This window comes from Bos indicus x Bos taurus, chromosome 9 (genome assembly GCF_003369695.1).
Source record: "Bos indicus x Bos taurus breed Angus x Brahman F1 hybrid chromosome 9, Bos_hybrid_MaternalHap_v2.0, whole genome shotgun sequence".
In the NCBI taxonomy this organism is placed as follows: domain Eukaryota; kingdom Metazoa; phylum Chordata; class Mammalia; order Artiodactyla; family Bovidae; genus Bos; species Bos indicus x Bos taurus.
Window position 1 is genome coordinate 3,263,971 of NC_040084.1, and position 19,295 is coordinate 3,283,265.

Sequence of the window (19,295 nt, forward strand, 5' to 3'; positions counted from 1 at the left end):
GAAAGACAATGCCAAAGAATGTTCAAACTACTGAACAACTGCATGCATCACACACGCTAGTAAAGGAATGCTCAAAATTCTCCAAGTCAGGCTTTAGCAATATGTAAAAGGTGAGCTTCCAGATGTTCAAGTCGGTTTTAGAAAAGGAAGAGGAACCAGAGATGAAATTGCCAACATCTGCTGGATCCTCGAAAAAGCAAGAGAGTTCCAGATAAATATCTATTTCTGCTTTATTGACTATGCCAAAGACTTGTGTGGATCACAATAACTGTGCAGAATTCTGGAAGAGGTGGAAATACCAGACCACTTGACCTGCCTCTTGAGAAACCTGTATGCAGGTCAGGAAGCAACAGTTAGAACTCGACATCGAACAGGCTGATTCCAAATAGGGAAAGGAGTACTTCAAGGCTGTAAATTGTCACCCTGCATATTTAACTTATATGCAGAGTACATCATGAGAAAAGCTGGGCTGGAAGAAGCACAAGCTGGAATCAAGATTGCCGGGAGAAATATCAATAACCTCAGATATGCAGATGACACCATCCTTATGGCAGAAAGTGAAGAGGAACTAAAAAGCCTCTTGATGAAAGTGACAGAGGAGAGTGAAAAACCTGGCTTAAAGCTCAACATTCAGAAAACAAAGATCATGGTATCTGGTCTCATTACTTCATGGGAAATAGATGGGGAATTGTGGAAACAGTCAGACTTTATTTTGGGGGGCTCCAAAATCACTGCAGATGATAATTGCTGCCATGAAATTAAAAGATGCTTACTCCTTGGAAGGAAAATTATGATCAACCTAGATAGCATATTAAAACACGAGACATTACTTTGCCAACAAAGCTCCATCTAGTCAAGGCTATGGTTTTTCCAGTGGTCATGTATGGATGTGAGAGTTGGACTATGAAGAAAGCTGAGCGCCGAAGAACTCATGCTTTTGAACTGTGGTGTTGGAGAAGACTCCTGAGAGTCCCTTAGACTGCAAGGAGATCCAACCAGTCCATTCTGAAGGAGATCAGCCCTGGAATTACTTTGGAAGGAATGATGCTGAAGCTGAAACTCCAGTACTTTGGCCACCTCATGTGAAGAGTTGACTCATTGGAAAAGACTCTGATGCTGGTAGGGATTGGGTACAGGAGGAGAAGGGGAAAACAGTGCATGAGATGCTGGACAGCATCACCGAGATGATGGACATGAATTTCAGTGAACTCCGTGAGACGGTGATGGACAGGGAGGCCTGGCGTGCTGCAATTCATGGGGTCCCAAAAAGTCAGACATGACTGAGCAACTGAAGTGAACTGATATCTTTTTCCAAATCCCAGTTGTACAAGCTATGTTTTGATATACCAAAAGCCCAAACATTGCATAGCATGTATCTATGCAATTAATTGCACAGAATTGCACATATCCTTCACGGAGGAATGTGTCTACAAAATTTCAGTTCAGTTCAATTCAGTTACTCAGTCATGTCCGACTATTTGCGACCCCATGAATCGCAGCACGCTAGCCCTTCCTGTCTATCACCAACTCCCAGAGTTCATTCCGACTCACGTCCATCGAGTCAGTGATGCCATCCAGCCATCTCATCCTCTGTCGTCCCCTTCTCCTCCTGACTCGAATCCCTCCCAGCATCAGCGTCTTCTCCAATGAGTCAATTCTTCACATGAGGTGACCAAAGTACTGGAGTTTCAGCTTTAGCATTATTCCTTCCAAAGAAATCCCAGGGCTGATCTCCTTCAGAATGGACTGGTTGGATCTCCTTACAGTCCAAGGGACTCTCAAGAGTCTTTTCCAACACCACAGTTCAAAAGCATTAGTTCTACGATGCTCAGCTTTTGTCATAGTCCAACTCTCACATGCATACATGACCAGAGGAAAAACCATAGCCTTGACTAGATGGACATTTGTTGGCAAATAATGTCTCTGCTTTTCAATATGCCATCTATCTTGGTTATAACTTTTCTTCCAAGGAGTAAGCGTCTTTTAATTTCATGGATACAGTCACCATCTGCAGTGATTTTGGAGCCCCACAAAATAAAGTCTGATACTGTTTCCACTGTTTCCCCATCTGATTCCCATGAAGTGATGGGACCGGATGCCATGATCTTCGTTTTCTGAATGTTGAGCTTTAAACCAACTTTTTCACTCTCCTCTTTTACTTTCATCAAGAGACTTTTTAGTTCCTCTTTGCTTTCTACCATGAGGATGGTGTTATCTACATTTCTGAGGTTATTGATATTTCTCCTGGCATTTTTGACTCCAGCTTGTGCTTCTGCTTCCAGCCCAGCGTTTCTCATGATGTACTCTGCATAGAAGTTAAATAAGCAGGGTGACAATATACAGTCTTGACATACTTCTTTTCCTATTTGGAACCAGTCTGTTGTTTGATATCGAGTTCTAACTGTTGCTTCCTGACCTGCATACAAATTTCTCAAGAGGCAGGTCAGGTGGTCTGGTATTCTGATCTCTTTCAGAATTTTCCACAGTTTATTGTGATCCACAAAGTCAAAGTATTGGCATAGTCAATAAAGAAGAAATAGATGCTTTCCTGGAACTCTCTTGCTATTTCAATGATCCAGTAGCTGTTGGGAATTTCATCTCTGGTTTCTCTGCCTTTTCTAAAACTGGCTTGAACAACTGGAAGTTCACAGTTCATGTATTGCTGATGCCTGTCTTGGAGAATTTTGAGCATTACTTTACTAGCGTGTGAGATGAGTGAAATTGTGCGGTAGTTTGCACATTCTTTGGCATTGCCTTTCTTTGGGATTGGAATAAAAACTAACATTTTCCAGTCCTGTGGCCACTGCTGAGTTTTCCAAATTTGCTGGCATATTGAGTGCAGCACTTTCACAGCATCATCTTTCAGATTTTGAAATAGCTCAACTGGAATTCCTTCACCTCCACTAGCTTTGTTCATAGTGATGGTTTCTAAGGCCCACTTGACTTCACATTCCAGGACGTCTGGCTCTAGGTGAGTGATCACACCATCGTGATTATCTGGGTCATGAAGATCTTATTTGTACAGTTCTTCTGTTTATTCTTGCCACCTCTTCTTAATATCTTCTGCTTCTGTCAGGTCCGTATGATTTCTGTCCTTTATCGAGCCCATCTTTGCATGAAATATTCCCTTGGTATCTCTAATTTTCTTGAAGAGATCTATAGACTTTCCCATTCTGTTGTTTCCCTCTATTTCTTTGCATTGATTGCTGAGGAAGGCTTTCTTAACTCTTCTTGCTATTCTTTGGAACTCTGCATTCAGATGCTTATATCTTTCCTTTTCTCCTTTTCTTTTTGCTTCTCTTGTTTTCACAGCTATAAGGCCTCCCCAGGCAGCCATTTTTCTTTTTTGCATTTATTTTCCATGGGCATGGTCTTGATCGCTATCTCCTGTACAATGTCACAAACCTCAGTCCATAGTCCATCAGGCACTCTATCAGATCTAGTCCCTTAAATCTATTTCTCACTTGCACTGTATAATCATAAGGGATTTTATTTAGGTCATACTGAATGGTCTGGTGGTTTTCCCTACTTTCTTCAATTTAAGTCTGAATTTGGCAATAAGGAGTTCATGGTCTAAGCCACAGTCAGCTCCTGGTCTTGTTTTTGCTGACTGTATAGAGCTTCTCCATCTTTGGCTGCAAAGAATATAATCAGTCTGATTTCAGTGTTGACCATCTTGTGATGTCCATGTGTGGAGTCTTCTCTTGTGTTCTTGGAAGAAGGTGTTCGCTATGACCACTGCATTTTCTTGGCAAAACTCTATTATTCTTTGCCCTGCTTCATTCCATACTCCAAGGCCAAATTTTCCTGTTACTCCACATGTTTCTTGACTTCCTACTTTTGCATTCCAGTCCCCTATAATGAAAAGGACATCTTTTTGGGGTGTTAGTTCTAAAAGGTCTTGTAGGTCTTCATAGAACTGTTCAACTTCAGCTTCTTCAGCATTACTGGTTGGGGCATTGACTTGGATTACTGTGATATTAAATGGTTTGCCTTGGAAACGAACAGAGATCATTCTGTCATTTTTGAGATTGCATCCAAGTACTGCATTTCAAACTCTTTTGTTGTCCATGATGGCTACTCCATATCTTCTGAGGGATTCCTGCCCGCAGTAGTAGATATAATGGTCATCTGAGTTAAATTCACCCATTCCAGTCCATTTTAGTTCTCTGATTCCTAGAATGTTGACGTTCACTCTTGTCATCTCTTGTTTGACCACTTCCAATTTACCTTGATTCATGGACCTGACGTTCCAGGTTCCTATGCAATATTGCTCTTTACAGCATCAGACCTTGCTTCTATCATGAGTCACGTCCACAACTGGGTACTGTTTTTGCTTTGGCTCCATCCCTTCATACTTTCTGGAGTTATTTCTCCACTGATCTCCAGTAGCATAGTGGGCACCTACTGACCTGGGGAGTTCCTCTTTCAGTACCCTATCATTTTGCCTCTTCATACAGTTCATGGGGTTCTCAAGGCCAGAATACTGAAGTAGTTTGTCATTCCCTTCTCCAGTGGACCACATTCTGTCAGACCTCTCCACCATGACCTGCCCATCTTGGGTGGCCCCAAGGCATGGGTTAGTTTCATTGTGTTAGACAAGGCTGTGGTCCTAGTGTGATTATATTGACTAGTTTTCTGTGAGTATGGTTTCTGTGTGTCTGCCCTCTGTTGTCCTCTTGCAAAACCTACCATCTTATTTGGGTTTCTCTTACCTTGGACGTGGGGTATCTCTTCATGGCTGCTCCAGAAAAGTGCTACTGCTGCTCCTACCTTGGACAAAGGGTATCTCCTCACTGCCACCCCTTCTGACCTTGAACATGGAATAACTCCTCTAGGCCCTCCTGTGCCCGTGCAGCCACCGCTCCTTGGAGGTGGGGTTGCTCCTCCGGGCTGCCGCCCTTAACCTCTGATGCAGGGTCGCTCCTCTCCACTGCCGCCCCTGAACTCAGACGTGGGTTAGCTCCTCTCGACTGTTCATGCACCATGGCAGCCTGGCACTCTTGGCCACTGCCCCTGACTTCGAATGTGGGGTAGCTGCCCACGCTAAATTTTCAGGCTCTAACAAAATTCCAATGGACAAATGTCCTTACAAAACCATTTCACATAAATTTGCAATAGCCCTGTCACCGAGTAAAATGAAATTTTAATTTATCTTTTTGTTGGCTTTATTTTATTTTATTTTTTTAACTTTACAATATTGTATTGGTTTTGCCATATATCAAAATGAATCCGCCACAGGTATACATGTGTTCCCCATCCTGAACCCTCCTCCCTCCTCCCTCCCCATACCATCCCCTGGGTCTTCCCAGTGCACCAGCTGCAAGTATCCAGTGTTGTGCATCGAACCTGGACTGGTGACTCATTTCATATATGATATTAAACATGTTTCAATGCCATTCTCCCAAATCATCCCACCCTCTCCCTCTTCCACAGAGTCCAAAAGACTGTTCTATACATCAGTGTCTCTTTTGCAGTCTCATACACAGGGTTATTGTTACCATCTTTCTAAATTCCATATATATGCATTAGTATACTGTATTGGTGTTTTTCTTTCTGGCTTACTTCACTCTGTATAATAGGCTCCAGTTTCATCCACCTCATTAGAACTGATTCAAATGTATTCTTTTTAATGGCTGAGTAATACTCCATTGTGTATATGTACCACTGCTTTCTTATCCATTCATCTGCTGATGGACATCTAGGTTGCTTCCACGTCCTGGCTATTATAAACAGTGTTGCGATGAACACTGGGGTACAGGTGTCTTTTTCAATTCTGGTTTCCTCAGTGTGTATGCCCAGCAGTGGGATTGCTGGATCATAAGGCAGTTCTATTTCCAGTTTTTTAAGGAATATCCACACTGTTCTCCATAGTGGCTGTACTAGTTTGCATTCCTACCAACAGTGTAAGAGGGTTCCCTTTTCTCCACACCCTCTCCAGCATTTATTGCTTGTAGACTTTTGGATCGCAGCCATTCTGACCAGTGTGGGATGGTACCTCATAGTGTTCTGATTTGCATTTCTCTGATAATGAGTGATGTTGAGCATCTTTTCATGTGTTTGTTAGCCATCTGTATGTCTTCTTTGGAGAAATGTCTATTAAGTTCTTTGGCCCATTTTTTGATTGGGTCATTTATTTTTCTGGAATTGAGCTGTAGGAGTTGCTTATACATTTTTGAGATTCGTTGTTTGTCAGTTGCTTCATTTGCTATTATTTTCTCCCATTCTGAAGGCTGTCTTTTCACCTTGCTTATAGTTTCCTTTGTTGTGCAGAAGCTTTTAAGTTTAATTAGGTCCCATTTGTTTATTTTTGCTTTTATTTCCAATATTCTGGGAGGTGGGTCATAGAGGATCCTGCTGTGATGTATGTCAGAGAGTGTTTTGCCTATGTTCTCCTCTAGGAGTTTTATAATTTCTGGTCTTACGTTTAGATCTTTAATCCATTTTGAGTTTATTTTTGTGTATGGTGTTAGAAAGTGTTCTAGTTTCATTCTTTTACAAGTGGTTGACCAGTTTTTCCAGCAGTACTTGTTAAAGAGATTGTCTTTAATCCATTGTATATTCTTGCCTCATTTGTCAAAGATAAGGTGTCCATATGTGTGTGGATTTATCTCTGGGCTTTCTATTTTGTTCCATTGATCTATATTTCTGTGTTTGTGCCTGTACCATACTGTCTTGACTGTGGCTTTGTAGTAGAGCCTGGAGTCAAGCAGGTTGATCCTCCAGTTCCATTTTTCTTTCTCAAGATTGCTTTGGCTATTCGAGGTTTTTTTGTATTTCCATACAAATTGTGAAATTATTTGTTCTAGCTCTGTGAAGAATACTGTTGGTAACTTGATAGGGATTGCATTGAATCTATACATTGCTTTGGGTAGTATACTCATTTTCACCATACTGATTCTTCCAAAATACCCCATTCACACCTATGGATAGATCAACTAAACAGAAAATTCACAAGGAAACACAAACTTTAAATGATACAATAGACCAGTTAGACCTAATTGATATCTAAAGGACATTTCATCCCCAAACAATGAATTTCACCTTTTTCTCAAGCACACATGGAACCTTCTCCAGGATAGATCACATCCTGGGCCATAAATCTAGCCTTGGTAAATTCAGAAAAATAGAAATCATTCCAAGCATCTTTTCTGACCACAGTGCAGTAAGATTAGATCTCAATTACAGGAGAAAAACTATTAAGAATTCCAACAAATGGAGGCTGAACAACACACTGCTGAATAACCAACAAATCACAGAAGAAATTTAAAAAGTAATCAAAATTTGCATAGAAACAAATTAAAATGAAAACACAACAACCCAAAACGTGTGGGACACTGTAAAGCGTCCTAAGGGGAAAATTCATAGCAATACAGGCATATCTCAAGAAACAAGAAAAAAGTCAAATAAATAACCTAACTGTACAGCTAAAGCAACTAGAAAAAGAAGAAATGAAGAGCCCCAGGGTTAGTAGAAGGAAAGAAATCTTAAAAATTAGAGCAGAAATAAATGCAAAAGAAACAAAAGAGACCATAACAAAAATCAACAAAGCCAAAAGCTAGTTCTTTGAAAGGATAAATAAAATTGACAAACCATTAGCTAGACTCATCAAGAAACAAAGGGAGAAAAATCAAATCAATAAAATTAGAAATGAAAACGGAGAGATCACAACAGACAACACAGAAATACAAAGGATCATAAGAGACTACTATCAGCAATTATATGCCAATAAAATGGACAACATGGAAGAAATGGACAAATTCTTAGAAAAGTACAACTTTCCAAAACTGAATCAGGAAGAAATAGAAAACCTTAACAGACCCATCACAAGCATGGAAACTGAAACTGTAATCAGAAATCTTCCAGCAAACAAAAGCCCAGGTCCAGACAGCTTCACAGCTGAATTCTACCAAAAATTTAGAGAAGAGCTAACACTATCCTACTCAAACTCTTTCAGAAAATTGCAGAGGAAGGTAAACTTCCAAACTCATTCTATGAGGGCACCACCACCCTAATACCAAAACCTGACAAAGATGCCACAAAAAAAGAAAACTACAGGCCAATATCACTGATCAACATAGATGCAAAAATCCTTAACAAAATTCTAGCAATCAGAATCCAACAATACATTAAAAAGATCATACACCATGACCAAGTGGGCTTTATCCCAGGGATGCAAGGATTCTTCAATATCCACAAATCAATCAATGTAATACACCACATTAACAAATTGAAAAATAAAAAACATATGATTATCTCAATAGATGCAGAGAAAGCCTTTGACAAAATTCAACATCCATTTATGATAAAAACTCTCCAGAAAGCAGGAATAGAATCAACATCAGATCAGATCAGATCAGATCAGATCAGATCAGTCGCTCAGTCATGTCTGACTCTTCGCGACCCCATGAATCGCAGCATGCCAGGCCTCCCTGTCCATCACCAACTCCCAGAGTTCACTCAGACTCACGTCCATCGAGTCAGTGATGCCATCCAGCCATCTCATCCTCTGTCGTCCCCTTCTCCTCCTGCCCCCAATCCCTCCCAGCATCAGAGTCTTTTCCAATGAGTCAACTCTTCGCATGAGGTGACCAAAGTACTGGAGTTTCAGCTTTAGCATCATTCCTTCCAAAGAAATCCCAGGGCTGATCTTCTTCAGAATGGACTGGTTGGATCTCCTTGCAGTCCAAGGGACTCTCAAGAGTCTTCTCCAAGACCACAGTTCAAAAGCATCAATTCTTCGGCTCTCAGCCTTCTTCACAGTCCAACTCTCACATCCATACATGATCACAAGAAAAACCATAGCTTTGACTAGACGAAACTTTGTTGGCAAAGTAATGTCTCTCAACATAATAAATGCTATATATGGAATTTTAATTTAATTTGTGACAAGTTTTGCCCAGTTGTTGCTTTTCAGATTCCTTATAGACTGACATCCCTGTTCACTAATGCAGAACTCCTCATCCTTCATTTACCTCTAAGCAATCTCCAAAACAATGAAAATATATCAGTATGATTGTGTGCCAATATACTCCCATACATAACAGCTAAATACTAGTAGTATATTCAATAGTTCATTGTTTCAGTCCATGTGGTTGTAATGGGCTAAACTGTGACTCACCCACAACATTTTTATCTTGAAATCCTAATGCTTTTAACCTGATAGTGCGACTTCCCTGAAGACGGGGTCTTTGGAGAGATAGTAAAGATTAAATGATGTGACCAGTTTCAATTCAGTTCAGTCGCTCAGTCATGTCCGACTCTTTGCAATCCCATGGACTGCAACACCCCAGGCCTCCCTGTCCGTCACCAACTCCCAGAATTTATTCAAACTCATGTCCATTGAGTCAGTTTAGGTCCTGATCAAAAACGACTGATGTTCTTATGAGAAGAGGATGCACAGTTACCACAGAGGAAAGGAAGGTGAAGATACAGGGAGATGGCTGACAATGCACTGAAGAGAGGCCTCAGAGAAATCAATCCTCTTGATAACTTGACTGGGACAACTTAGTCTCTAGAACTTTGGGAAAATAAACTTCTATTGTTGAAGCCCCTCACACTGTGGTTCTTTGTCATGGTAGTGCTAACCAAAAGCTACAGTAAACATTCTCAATTTCTTCCTATTCTCAAAAGGATACAGAATATTTCTAATATTCTAATATTTTGATATCTTCTGGGACTTCAAATTGAAGTCATTTTTCATAACTGGAATATAATAATGATATATGCTCAGTGTTTTAAAAAATAATATTAGGTATTTTACATGTTTAAATTTTAGTTATTCATATTATCTACCATTAAGTTGCCAATAAATAAATAAATATTGGGAAATAATTCAATGCAATCACTATAAAAGTGTTGAAATAATATACCATGATACATGATTGCATCTGTGCCAGTTAGTATTATAATAGATGGTAGAGACTTTTCTGGCCAAATATTCTCTAAAATTCTTTGGACGGGATAAAATGTATGCTTTAGGAGCTTTCAATTAAATTACACTTTCATTCACCCTAAATCAGAAACTTGAGTGTTTTTTTTTTTTTTTTTGCTTACCTGTCTTAATTTTAATTATCTGTTACGCTTTGAGTCGGGGTAACTTACCTCTTTTATGACCACTGCCAGTAAAGTCAAATGGGAATTTGACCCCAGTTATATAGAAAGGATGTCCAGTGGCTATTTATGGGATTAAGCTCTGAAATAGACTCAGAACTTCCTCCTTAAGGAGTCTAAAATTATTTTTTTGAATCATTGGCTTAAGTGAGTTTTGGAACATAATGAGTTTTTCTATTACATTTTATGGCACAGTCCCCTCAAGTCTGGCTCCAATGGAGTCTTCCCAGGCACACAGAAGAGAAACCTTGTCAAATCCCTTCAAATTTGCCCAACGAAATTGCAGTTATAGCCCTGAGTCTAGCCTGCTTCAACCACATGGGCTGCTCACCTGCATTCCCTTCTCCTGACCAAAATGTACTGTGGGTCTGTTACGTATTTTCCCATCCTGTCATTGCCAACTATGTCAGGTTTGTTAGATGCCCTTTGTTAGATCCTTTGTCACCCAGGACCTCTATTAACTCTACATGCCAGGTATCTGGAACTGTCATTGAAAGATATCCTTTCACACATCCCCAAACATCAAATGTTCCCTATATTTTTTCAATGTTTCTCTTCACTGTCCTTTGATGATTCAAATTCCCTAGTAAACTTTCAAGTAGCAATAGTCTATTTCCCTTAAATTCTCATATCAGCCTCAGATAGCCTAAGGTTACACTGTTTTTAAGTTGCCCTTCTTGCTTCATCCACTGACCAAATATCTTCCTTTGCAAACTTTCCTCATCAATGCCTCTCATTTAGCATATGAAAATTATTTAACATTTTTTTAAAGTTAATAATTATATCAAGCTCTCTCCCTCCTTGTTATTTTGATCTATCAATCACTTTATAGAGTGTCTTCCCAACACTATAGAGAATACTGCTTTGTGTTCACAATTATTTCTTCTTCTCTAACTCTCCCAAGCAGCTTCAATACTTTCCCCTCAACAAGGTAGATTTTTTGTTTTAAATCATCCTCAACTCATTGATACCCTTCATTCTGCACTATCATCCAGAACTGCTTTCCCCAAATACCATAACCTTGGGAATTTCATTTAAAAACTAAAACATATTATTCTGATAATTTTTAATGAAATATTAAGAGTGAATTTGGAGAATAATGTAAAAACAGGTATTTCAGCATAAAACACATGTGTTTTAAAGAAATCTTCTTTAAATAGGCATATATTTTAAAGAATATTTGATAGGATTTTTATATTCTTGGAATTCAAATTTAGCCAATTCTAAAAATTTTACCAAATTCTAAAAAATGTAGCCTGCCTGTTGGTAAGTAACCATGTATGAATTCAGTCTATTTTACTATTATAATAAAGTGATGTTATTTTTAAAAATAATCTTACCTGTAAATGGTGGGTGATGGATGCATTCATACCCTTCTTATTCCATTTTTATGTTGTGTTATTGCCACTGCCATTATTTTTACATGATTTACAAGAAGATTCATCCAACTCCTAGAAGTATTTCCCAGAGAATGCAGGCTGGCAATGACAGCTGTACGTCTTGCTCCAAACTTCTGTAAGACATTGACCATGCCCAGAGCAAAGTTCTGAACTCGGATTCTCCTGGCACAATCGCTCTTTCACTGTCACATTTAGGGCAAGGCCCAGTTGACAAAGGGATGAACCATGACTGTGATAAAATAATGTGTTCTAACACTCAGCCACTAAGAATTAGCAGTGTGCATTCCTTTTAGTTTGCAACCAAACTAAATCTGATCTTCAGATTTAAATCAAACATAACTGATCTTCAGATTTAAATCAACCATAACTGATCTTCATTTGTGGTATTTTGCAGACAGTCAATGAATGATGCTTCAGAAATGTTCATTATTTCTGGATATTGAAGAGATGGTTCAGAAGAAATTACGAGGATATCTCCTATTTGAATTTGCAAAGGGCAAATCTGGTAAACAACTTGATTGCCAGAATTATTCATTTTAGTATTTACATCTCCAAGCCAGCAATCTCTGCCTGACATTCAGGCAGATGTCTTCTTTTAGTGTCCAATTTACCACATACATTAAGGGCCATGTATGCCATTCTTGCACCAAGTGCCTTTTGCATGTTGTTTTTACATGTGTAAACATGCTGCAAAGAATCACCAGGCTCACAAGCATAATTAATTTGCTAGTCATTTTGAAAATTGTGCCTAGCAATCTATCATAAAGTGTAATAAAGAATTGCTGCAAAACACGCTTTTAATATTGATGGAAATTTCTAAGCAGAGACTTGATTCAGAGATTCTCTAGGAACTGGCCTCTTTTTGTAGTCCCAAAGTGCAAGCAGATTTGATGACTGAATTTTGATCAAGAAGAGTAGAGTTCAGCTATTTAAAATGCCCTTTAAAACAGAGGAAAAAAAAGTTAATGAAGTTTTATTAACTTAATGATATAGAAAATTCTTACTTGCTTTCTGCAAAGACTGTGTCATCAGCAGCTAGGCAGCTTCTTTGTGCAACTAGGCCAGGAAGACTGTGGTCAAGATACATTGTATCTCTTCCTGCACTATATACTCACCTGCTTCGGAAACGTGTTGGTCTCATTAGACAATTAAACCAACAACTTACTGCAGTCTTTTATACCAAGTTTCAACATAACTGAAACACACTAGTCAAGACCTTTATTTTATGTGATTTAATTAATTAATTTATTTTTTTTCAGATACAAGTATCCCTCTCTGATTAGTTTTAGAAAAACTTCTTTAACAAACACTTAAAATAAAAATGGTTCAAGTATACTATTTATGTAATATTTTCTCACAAACATCAGGCTTAAGGCATCTGTTGGTGACCAATCATGTTCTTGTAATCCAGGAGGACGGAGTTTCCACATTTGTACAATATTCATGGAAAATTCTGTTATACACATGGCTAAACTCAGAACGAGTCTTCATTCAACTTCTGAAGAAATGGCGGGAGAGTAGAAGGCAAAGAGAAAAGGAAGTATAAAATGGTGCAATGAAGGGATGATGCACAGAAACAGTGTGCATCTCTTTCCCTGCTCAGCTTCACCATTCACTCCCACTGAGGAGGAAGAAGTTGGGGGTCAGGTCTGTTGTAAGGCACCATTACTGTCCAAGGGTAAGAAACGAAACAGGAAATTTGATATTTAATCAGATCAGATCAGATCAGTCGCTCAGTCGTCTCCGACTCTTTGCGACCCCATGAATCGCAGCACGCCAGGCCTCCCTGTCCATCACCAACTCCCAGAGTTCACTCAGACTCACGTCCATCGAGTCAGTGATGCCATCCAGCCATCTCATCCTCTGTCGTCCCCTTCTCCTCCTGCCCCCAATCCCTCCCAGCATCAGAGTATTTTCCAATGAGTCAACTCTTCGCATGAGGTGGCCAAAGTACTGGAGTTTCAGCTTTAGCATCATTCCTTCCAAAGAAATCCCAGGGCTGATCTCCTTCAGAATGGACTGGTTGGATCTCCTTGCAGTCCAAGGGACTCTCAGGAGTCTTCTCCAACACCACAGTTCAAAAGCATCAATTCTTCGGCTCTCAGCCTTCTTCACAGTCCAACTCTCACATCCATACATGACCACAAGAAAAACGATAGCCTTGACAGACAACCTTTGTTGGCAAAGTAATGTCTCTGCTTTTGAATATGCTATCTTATAAGCTTATTTTAAAAAAAATAGTAACTAACATTTATTGAGGGTTTTCTCTGGGCAAATCATTCTACTCCTTAAGAAACAGTTGCAATCCATTCTCACAAAAAAATTCAAATTCTGAAAAGAAAGATAAATAGTTTAATATAAATAATCTTTGGATCTATGTTATTTATTTTCTCTGTTTCTTAGACCATATGGATTTTCATTCCCTCCATTGTTATATAAATAAGAATACATTTAAAAGGTTAATTTAAATAAATTACTATAGTAGTATTGAATTAACAAGTTAGAATTAAAGACTGAATTAGATTATGTAAACATATAGAAGTTATTTAATAAATGGTAGTTTTATTATTGTCTAATTTTACTCAGTAATCAACATCCACATTTATCAGATTCAAAATACCAGCATTCTCTAGTATATAGAAACAATATTCTTTAAGTATTGTTAAAATAAATGATTTCATGCCATCATGTTGTTAATTTTTAGTTTATATCAAATATTTATGGTAAATCTAATATATTGATGAGTATTGTAGGTCATGTAGAAATTAAATCTGAATTATAAATTTTTATTTCTGTTTTTTAGTCACGAAGGCATGATTGACTCTTTTGTGACTCTATGGACTGTAGCCCCAGAATGCTCCTCTGTCCATGGGATTTCCGAGGCATGAATATTGGAATGGGTTGCCATTTTCTTCTCCAGGGGCTCTTCTCGACCCAGGGATCAAACCCAGGGATCTCCTGCCTTGGCAAGTAAATTATTTACCACTGAGTCACCTGGTAAGCCCCAAGTTATAAACTACTACTTTGTAATTTCAATTTTGTATATCATAAATCTATAAGATAAAATTCATATAATATACTATTGCTATCTTAAGATTTTTGTGGAAAGTGTTAAATTATAACTTAGAACTAAAAATTATATGTAATCATGTTCATTTAAAATATGTTAAATATAACTTCTGAATTTCAATAAATAATAATCCTAAGGTTAAAAATGTACTTTAAACAAATATCCCAATCTACATGCAAGACAATATGCTGAGTTCTAGGTATTGGTCAGTGACCAAGTGGAGTTAGGTGTTGATGTAAAGAACTGAGAATTTAGTGATAGACACAGATTAATGGGCAAGCAACATCATCAAGTTCCTATTGAAAGGATAGTCTAGAGCCCTCTAAAAAGATGCCACAGGGGCATTTAGTAGGAAACAAGGATAAGCTGGACAATGAAGTTGAATCATTTAGTAAAATTGCCAAGGGAGGAGAACTCCAGGAGAAAACAGTTATCTGAAGATTTTGAAAATAGTGTGACACTGTATGCTTTCCAAGAAATGAGAAGTTTAGTTTCTAAAAGTAGAGGGAAAAGAACTTATAATAAAATATGCACTCTTAATTTATATAGAGATTATCTCAAGAAGGATCAGGCATTGTTAATAAAGAAGGTCACATTTTATCCAGGGGAATTGAAGAGCTTCTTGAGGATCTTATGTAGGAGATTAACAAAAGTAAGGACATTGGCTTAGTGGGAATGTGAAGAAGATATTTGTGGATACACCTGGGTGAGTTGAGAATTTGGGGAGGGGGCATAACACTGTAATCTAATGAAATAATAATGATGGTCTGATTAATGCAATGGCACTGGAAATATAACACCAGTGGACTCCAGAAATATGCAAATGCTAGGTCTTGATGCAAGTAATAAAATATGCAAGTAAGGTCTTGATGGCTGCTGACCCAAGGGGAGAAAAGGAAACCCAGGTGCAGAAACAAGATGATAAAGGAGAGGGTATGTCAGAATCACTTAAATGTATATTGAATTTGAAATGTGTCTGAGTAATTTTCCTATAGAATACCCAGATATCAATGGTATGTACAGATATGAGTGTAATAGAGAATCTGGGCTGGGATCCAAATTTTATCATATTTATCACATATTTTTGAATTTCAATATGTATGTAAATGTTTTGTAAGATTGTTTTAAGATGGGAAAAACTTGATCTTATTTAAATCTTAAGGAAGGAATACCTATAGAGATAATAAAGCAGATGGAGTTGCAATGAATGCAGTACAGGGTAGGAGGAAAGAAGAAAGATCACTGTATATTGTTAGAGTTGTGGAAGGAAGTTGAATAATTTATCTTGTGGGATTTTTGCTTGTTTCTGTGAAATAAGAGGTGGATGGAGGAGATGGTTATATTGTAGAAAAGAGAGGAATGGGCAAGGTTTGAAATAAGCAGTGAAGATATGTGAGATAATGTTAATTTAAAAGAAAAACAGAAGGATCCCTAGGCAATATTGAAAAACTTTTGTGGCTGTAAATCACAAACTTAACAGTAGTATCAGCCTGCACAGGTGCATTATTTTCCCAGTAGCCTAGTTTAAAAATATAATAAAAAATTAAGTAGTCAATGGGTTTAAACAAACACAGTCACCAGCAAATTACATTTGCACTGAAGCAGAATTAGATCTGTATGACAGTTTTTAGACTAGCTGCAGATGTGAGCTCATATTACTGTGTGGCTAATCCTGTACTTCTCAGAATTCTCTGTGTCCCTAATTATTGTGCATTTATATTTTCTAAGAGAAAGTGACTTGATGTGTTCCATTTCCATCTTAAAAAAATTAAATAAAATGGCAAGCCACGGAGGGGGGAAAAAACTCTCTGAGGTCAGTTTGCATCTAAATATGCCAAAACCAAAATGCTTTGGGTTTTACTAGAAACAAAAATAGTATGAACATCACATACAGATGTATTTGAATAAAGAGCTGTGATTTGAACTCAAATTTGAACTCCATTCTTCATTTTAAAAGAACTCTTCAAATTCTGTCCAAAGTGGAAACCAAGTGACATTCTGCTCACTTCTAAACATATACACATGTTCATGGTGTATATAAGAGAGGCATCCGGGGATTATTTTCACCCCATTTGTGGTATTGCCATCTTATTAAAATCTTGAGCCAAGAAATCCAGAGTTATGAGGGAAGCATTCATAACACTGTGCATAATAACAACCTGAACATCACTCAGAACTGACACTACCAAAATAATATTTAAAAGGAAAAACAACTGAGTAATTTTAGAGAACGTGAGCTGAATCACCTTAGCAGAAGCTTTGTAGTTACATTACTCTAACAACAACAACAAAAAAAGCACAACTTAGAGTCAATAGTTAATAAAACATAGATAACATTTCTCCCATTCCAATGTACAAATTATCTTAAATGACCTTAAAATTAAGAAAATGTATTCAAACAAATAAACTGTACCTAAGCAAAGAATGATTTACATATAATGTGCCTATTACAGTGATCAGATTCTGATAAGCATTCAATAAAAGATAGCTGAGTGAGGATTAGAAATGTTTGTAACTCATTTGCATTGGTTTTGTTTAGTCCCCAAGTTGTCTCCAGGTCTTTTGCGATCCCTGAACTACAGCCCACCAGGCTCCTCTGTCCATGGATTTCCTATGCAGGAATACTGGAGTGGGTTGCTCTTTCCTTCTACAGGGAATTTTCCAGACCCAGGGTAGTGCCCAGGTCTCCTGCTTTACCACTGAGCCACCAGGGAAACCCTTGCTTGATACATAATATCATGAACTGTGGAAACTTGTAATGAGTTTGTAATTGATTCTATGATAACTGACCATTTTTCTTTTTTCACCCTATTATGAAGTATGATTCTATAATAGCTTTTTCTTTTTATACATTGCATGTTATACTTGATAAAACATATGCAAAAATAAAAATTATAAGTATAGACATCAAAATTCTAATGTTCTGTGCTTGACCTTTGGATAATCTACACCATATTTGAGATACCACACATTGGACTAAAACTGAGGGTAGGTGATGGGGGAAAATTAGTTTTAGAAATGTCAATAAAGCTACCAACAACACAGAGGATGAACATCCTAGGCAGGAGTCTAGAAGGAAGGTGGAAGAGTAAATTTTAAGGTCAGAGTTGAGATAGAAGCAAGGGAAAAGAAGAGACAACTAGTGTAGGAAGATAATTCAGAAAAACCTGATCGTGAACAAGACACCATAGTGAGAACAAGGACTTAGGTGAAAGATGACAGATAAAATCCTGAAGAACTATAATGTTCTAGAGATGGATGAAAGATGATAGTTCAAAATAACTACATGTTTCCAAGGAAAACAATGGAGGGAAACATCCTTTTTGTTTTTGTTTTTTACAAATTTAGTACTTACATGTGAACTATGATCTGTGTTTACTAAATTTGATGACTAAATATAGTTTAACTGATGTAATAAGAAGAGGAAAATTAGATGATGGATTTAAAAAAGTTAAAAGAAAATTTCAATGTATTGATAGAAACCTATTTGATAAACAATTTGTCTATGAAAAAGGGAGACTGAATTTAAAAAAAAATCCAAAATTGAATTAAACTCTCATCAAACAAATGAGGAAATTCAGTGCAGGAATATTACAATTAAGGAGACCAAATAAATTTTATTTGCCATAATGCATTAATAGCTAGTATATAATATCTGAGTCCAAATGTAAACAGGAATGGAAAGAAAAATCCAAGTGTTTCACTTCTAAAGAATATCTATGATGCTTGATAACTCTCTGTGTATAAAATATAAAGGATAAAGGAGTCACCATCCTAAGAACTGTAATTTTAATTACTATAATGAATTTTATATTAACTTTTCTATGTATTGTGGTTGGTTAAACTGTATTAAACCAATTGATTTAATACATGACATTGTGAAAATGTAAATACATTATTGTTGACATCTCCCTAAAGAGTTAGAATTTTTTTTAGTAATATTAAACTCCTAATTTTAAAATATTACCTCAGTAAAGTTGCCATTTTCTAAAGGTTGAAATATTAATGTTAAATAGAAAATGATGGCATGATGGCACCATAGGTTTAACCAATGTGATTATTTGCTCTTAGGAAACAGACTAGGTTTGGTGAAATTAAAAATCAATTAATTATGCCTTATTTTATATTTCTTTCCTTCTACATTTAACTAGGAATATTATCTTATTTTTCAATCTCTTTTTTAACTAAATGAAGCATTCTTTCCATTTTCTATACATTTCAGTTGCCATAAAAATTAAAAATTTTGAATTTTCATTGAAATACATTGCTAAAATATGTGAGAAAGTAGTAGCTATATATGATGTATACCAAAAATATTTTGAGAATTGAAGCTAACATTACAATCCTTTCATGCTAAAATCCATTCATTTCTTAACCTAGAGAAAAATCCACATACATATGGACAACTTATCTTTGACAAAGGAGATAAAAATATACAATGGAGAAAAAAAAAATCTCTTTAACAAGTGGTGCCGGGAAAACTGGTCAACAACATGTAAAAGAATGAAACTAGCAAACTTTCTCTGTTCAGTTCAGTTCAGTTGCTCAATCATGTCTGACTTTTTGAACCCATGAATTGCATCACACCAGGCCTCCCTGTTCATCACCAACTCCCAGACTTTACCCAAACCCATGTTCATTGAGTGGGTGATGCCATCCAGCTATCCCATCCTCTGTAGAACCCTTCTCCTCCTGCCCCCAATCTCTCCCAG

The 19,295-nt window shown here is 37.3% G+C and overlaps 1 protein-coding gene across 1 annotated transcript in view; it reads right to left on the reverse strand.

The window, feature by feature from the left end:
• Positions 1 to 12,247, reverse strand: part of EYS (eyes shut homolog) — a 284,045-nt gene extending 271,798 nt beyond the window's left edge. Inside the window, 5 exon segments of the mRNA XM_027552187.1 lie at positions 11,450 to 11,492; positions 11,495 to 11,740; positions 11,743 to 11,818; positions 11,854 to 12,081; positions 12,083 to 12,247. Coding sequence (XP_027407988.1) covers positions 11,450 to 11,492; positions 11,495 to 11,740; positions 11,743 to 11,818; positions 11,854 to 12,081; positions 12,083 to 12,247 — 758 coding nt within the window.
• Between the last annotated feature and the right edge of the window lie 7,048 nt (positions 12,248 to 19,295).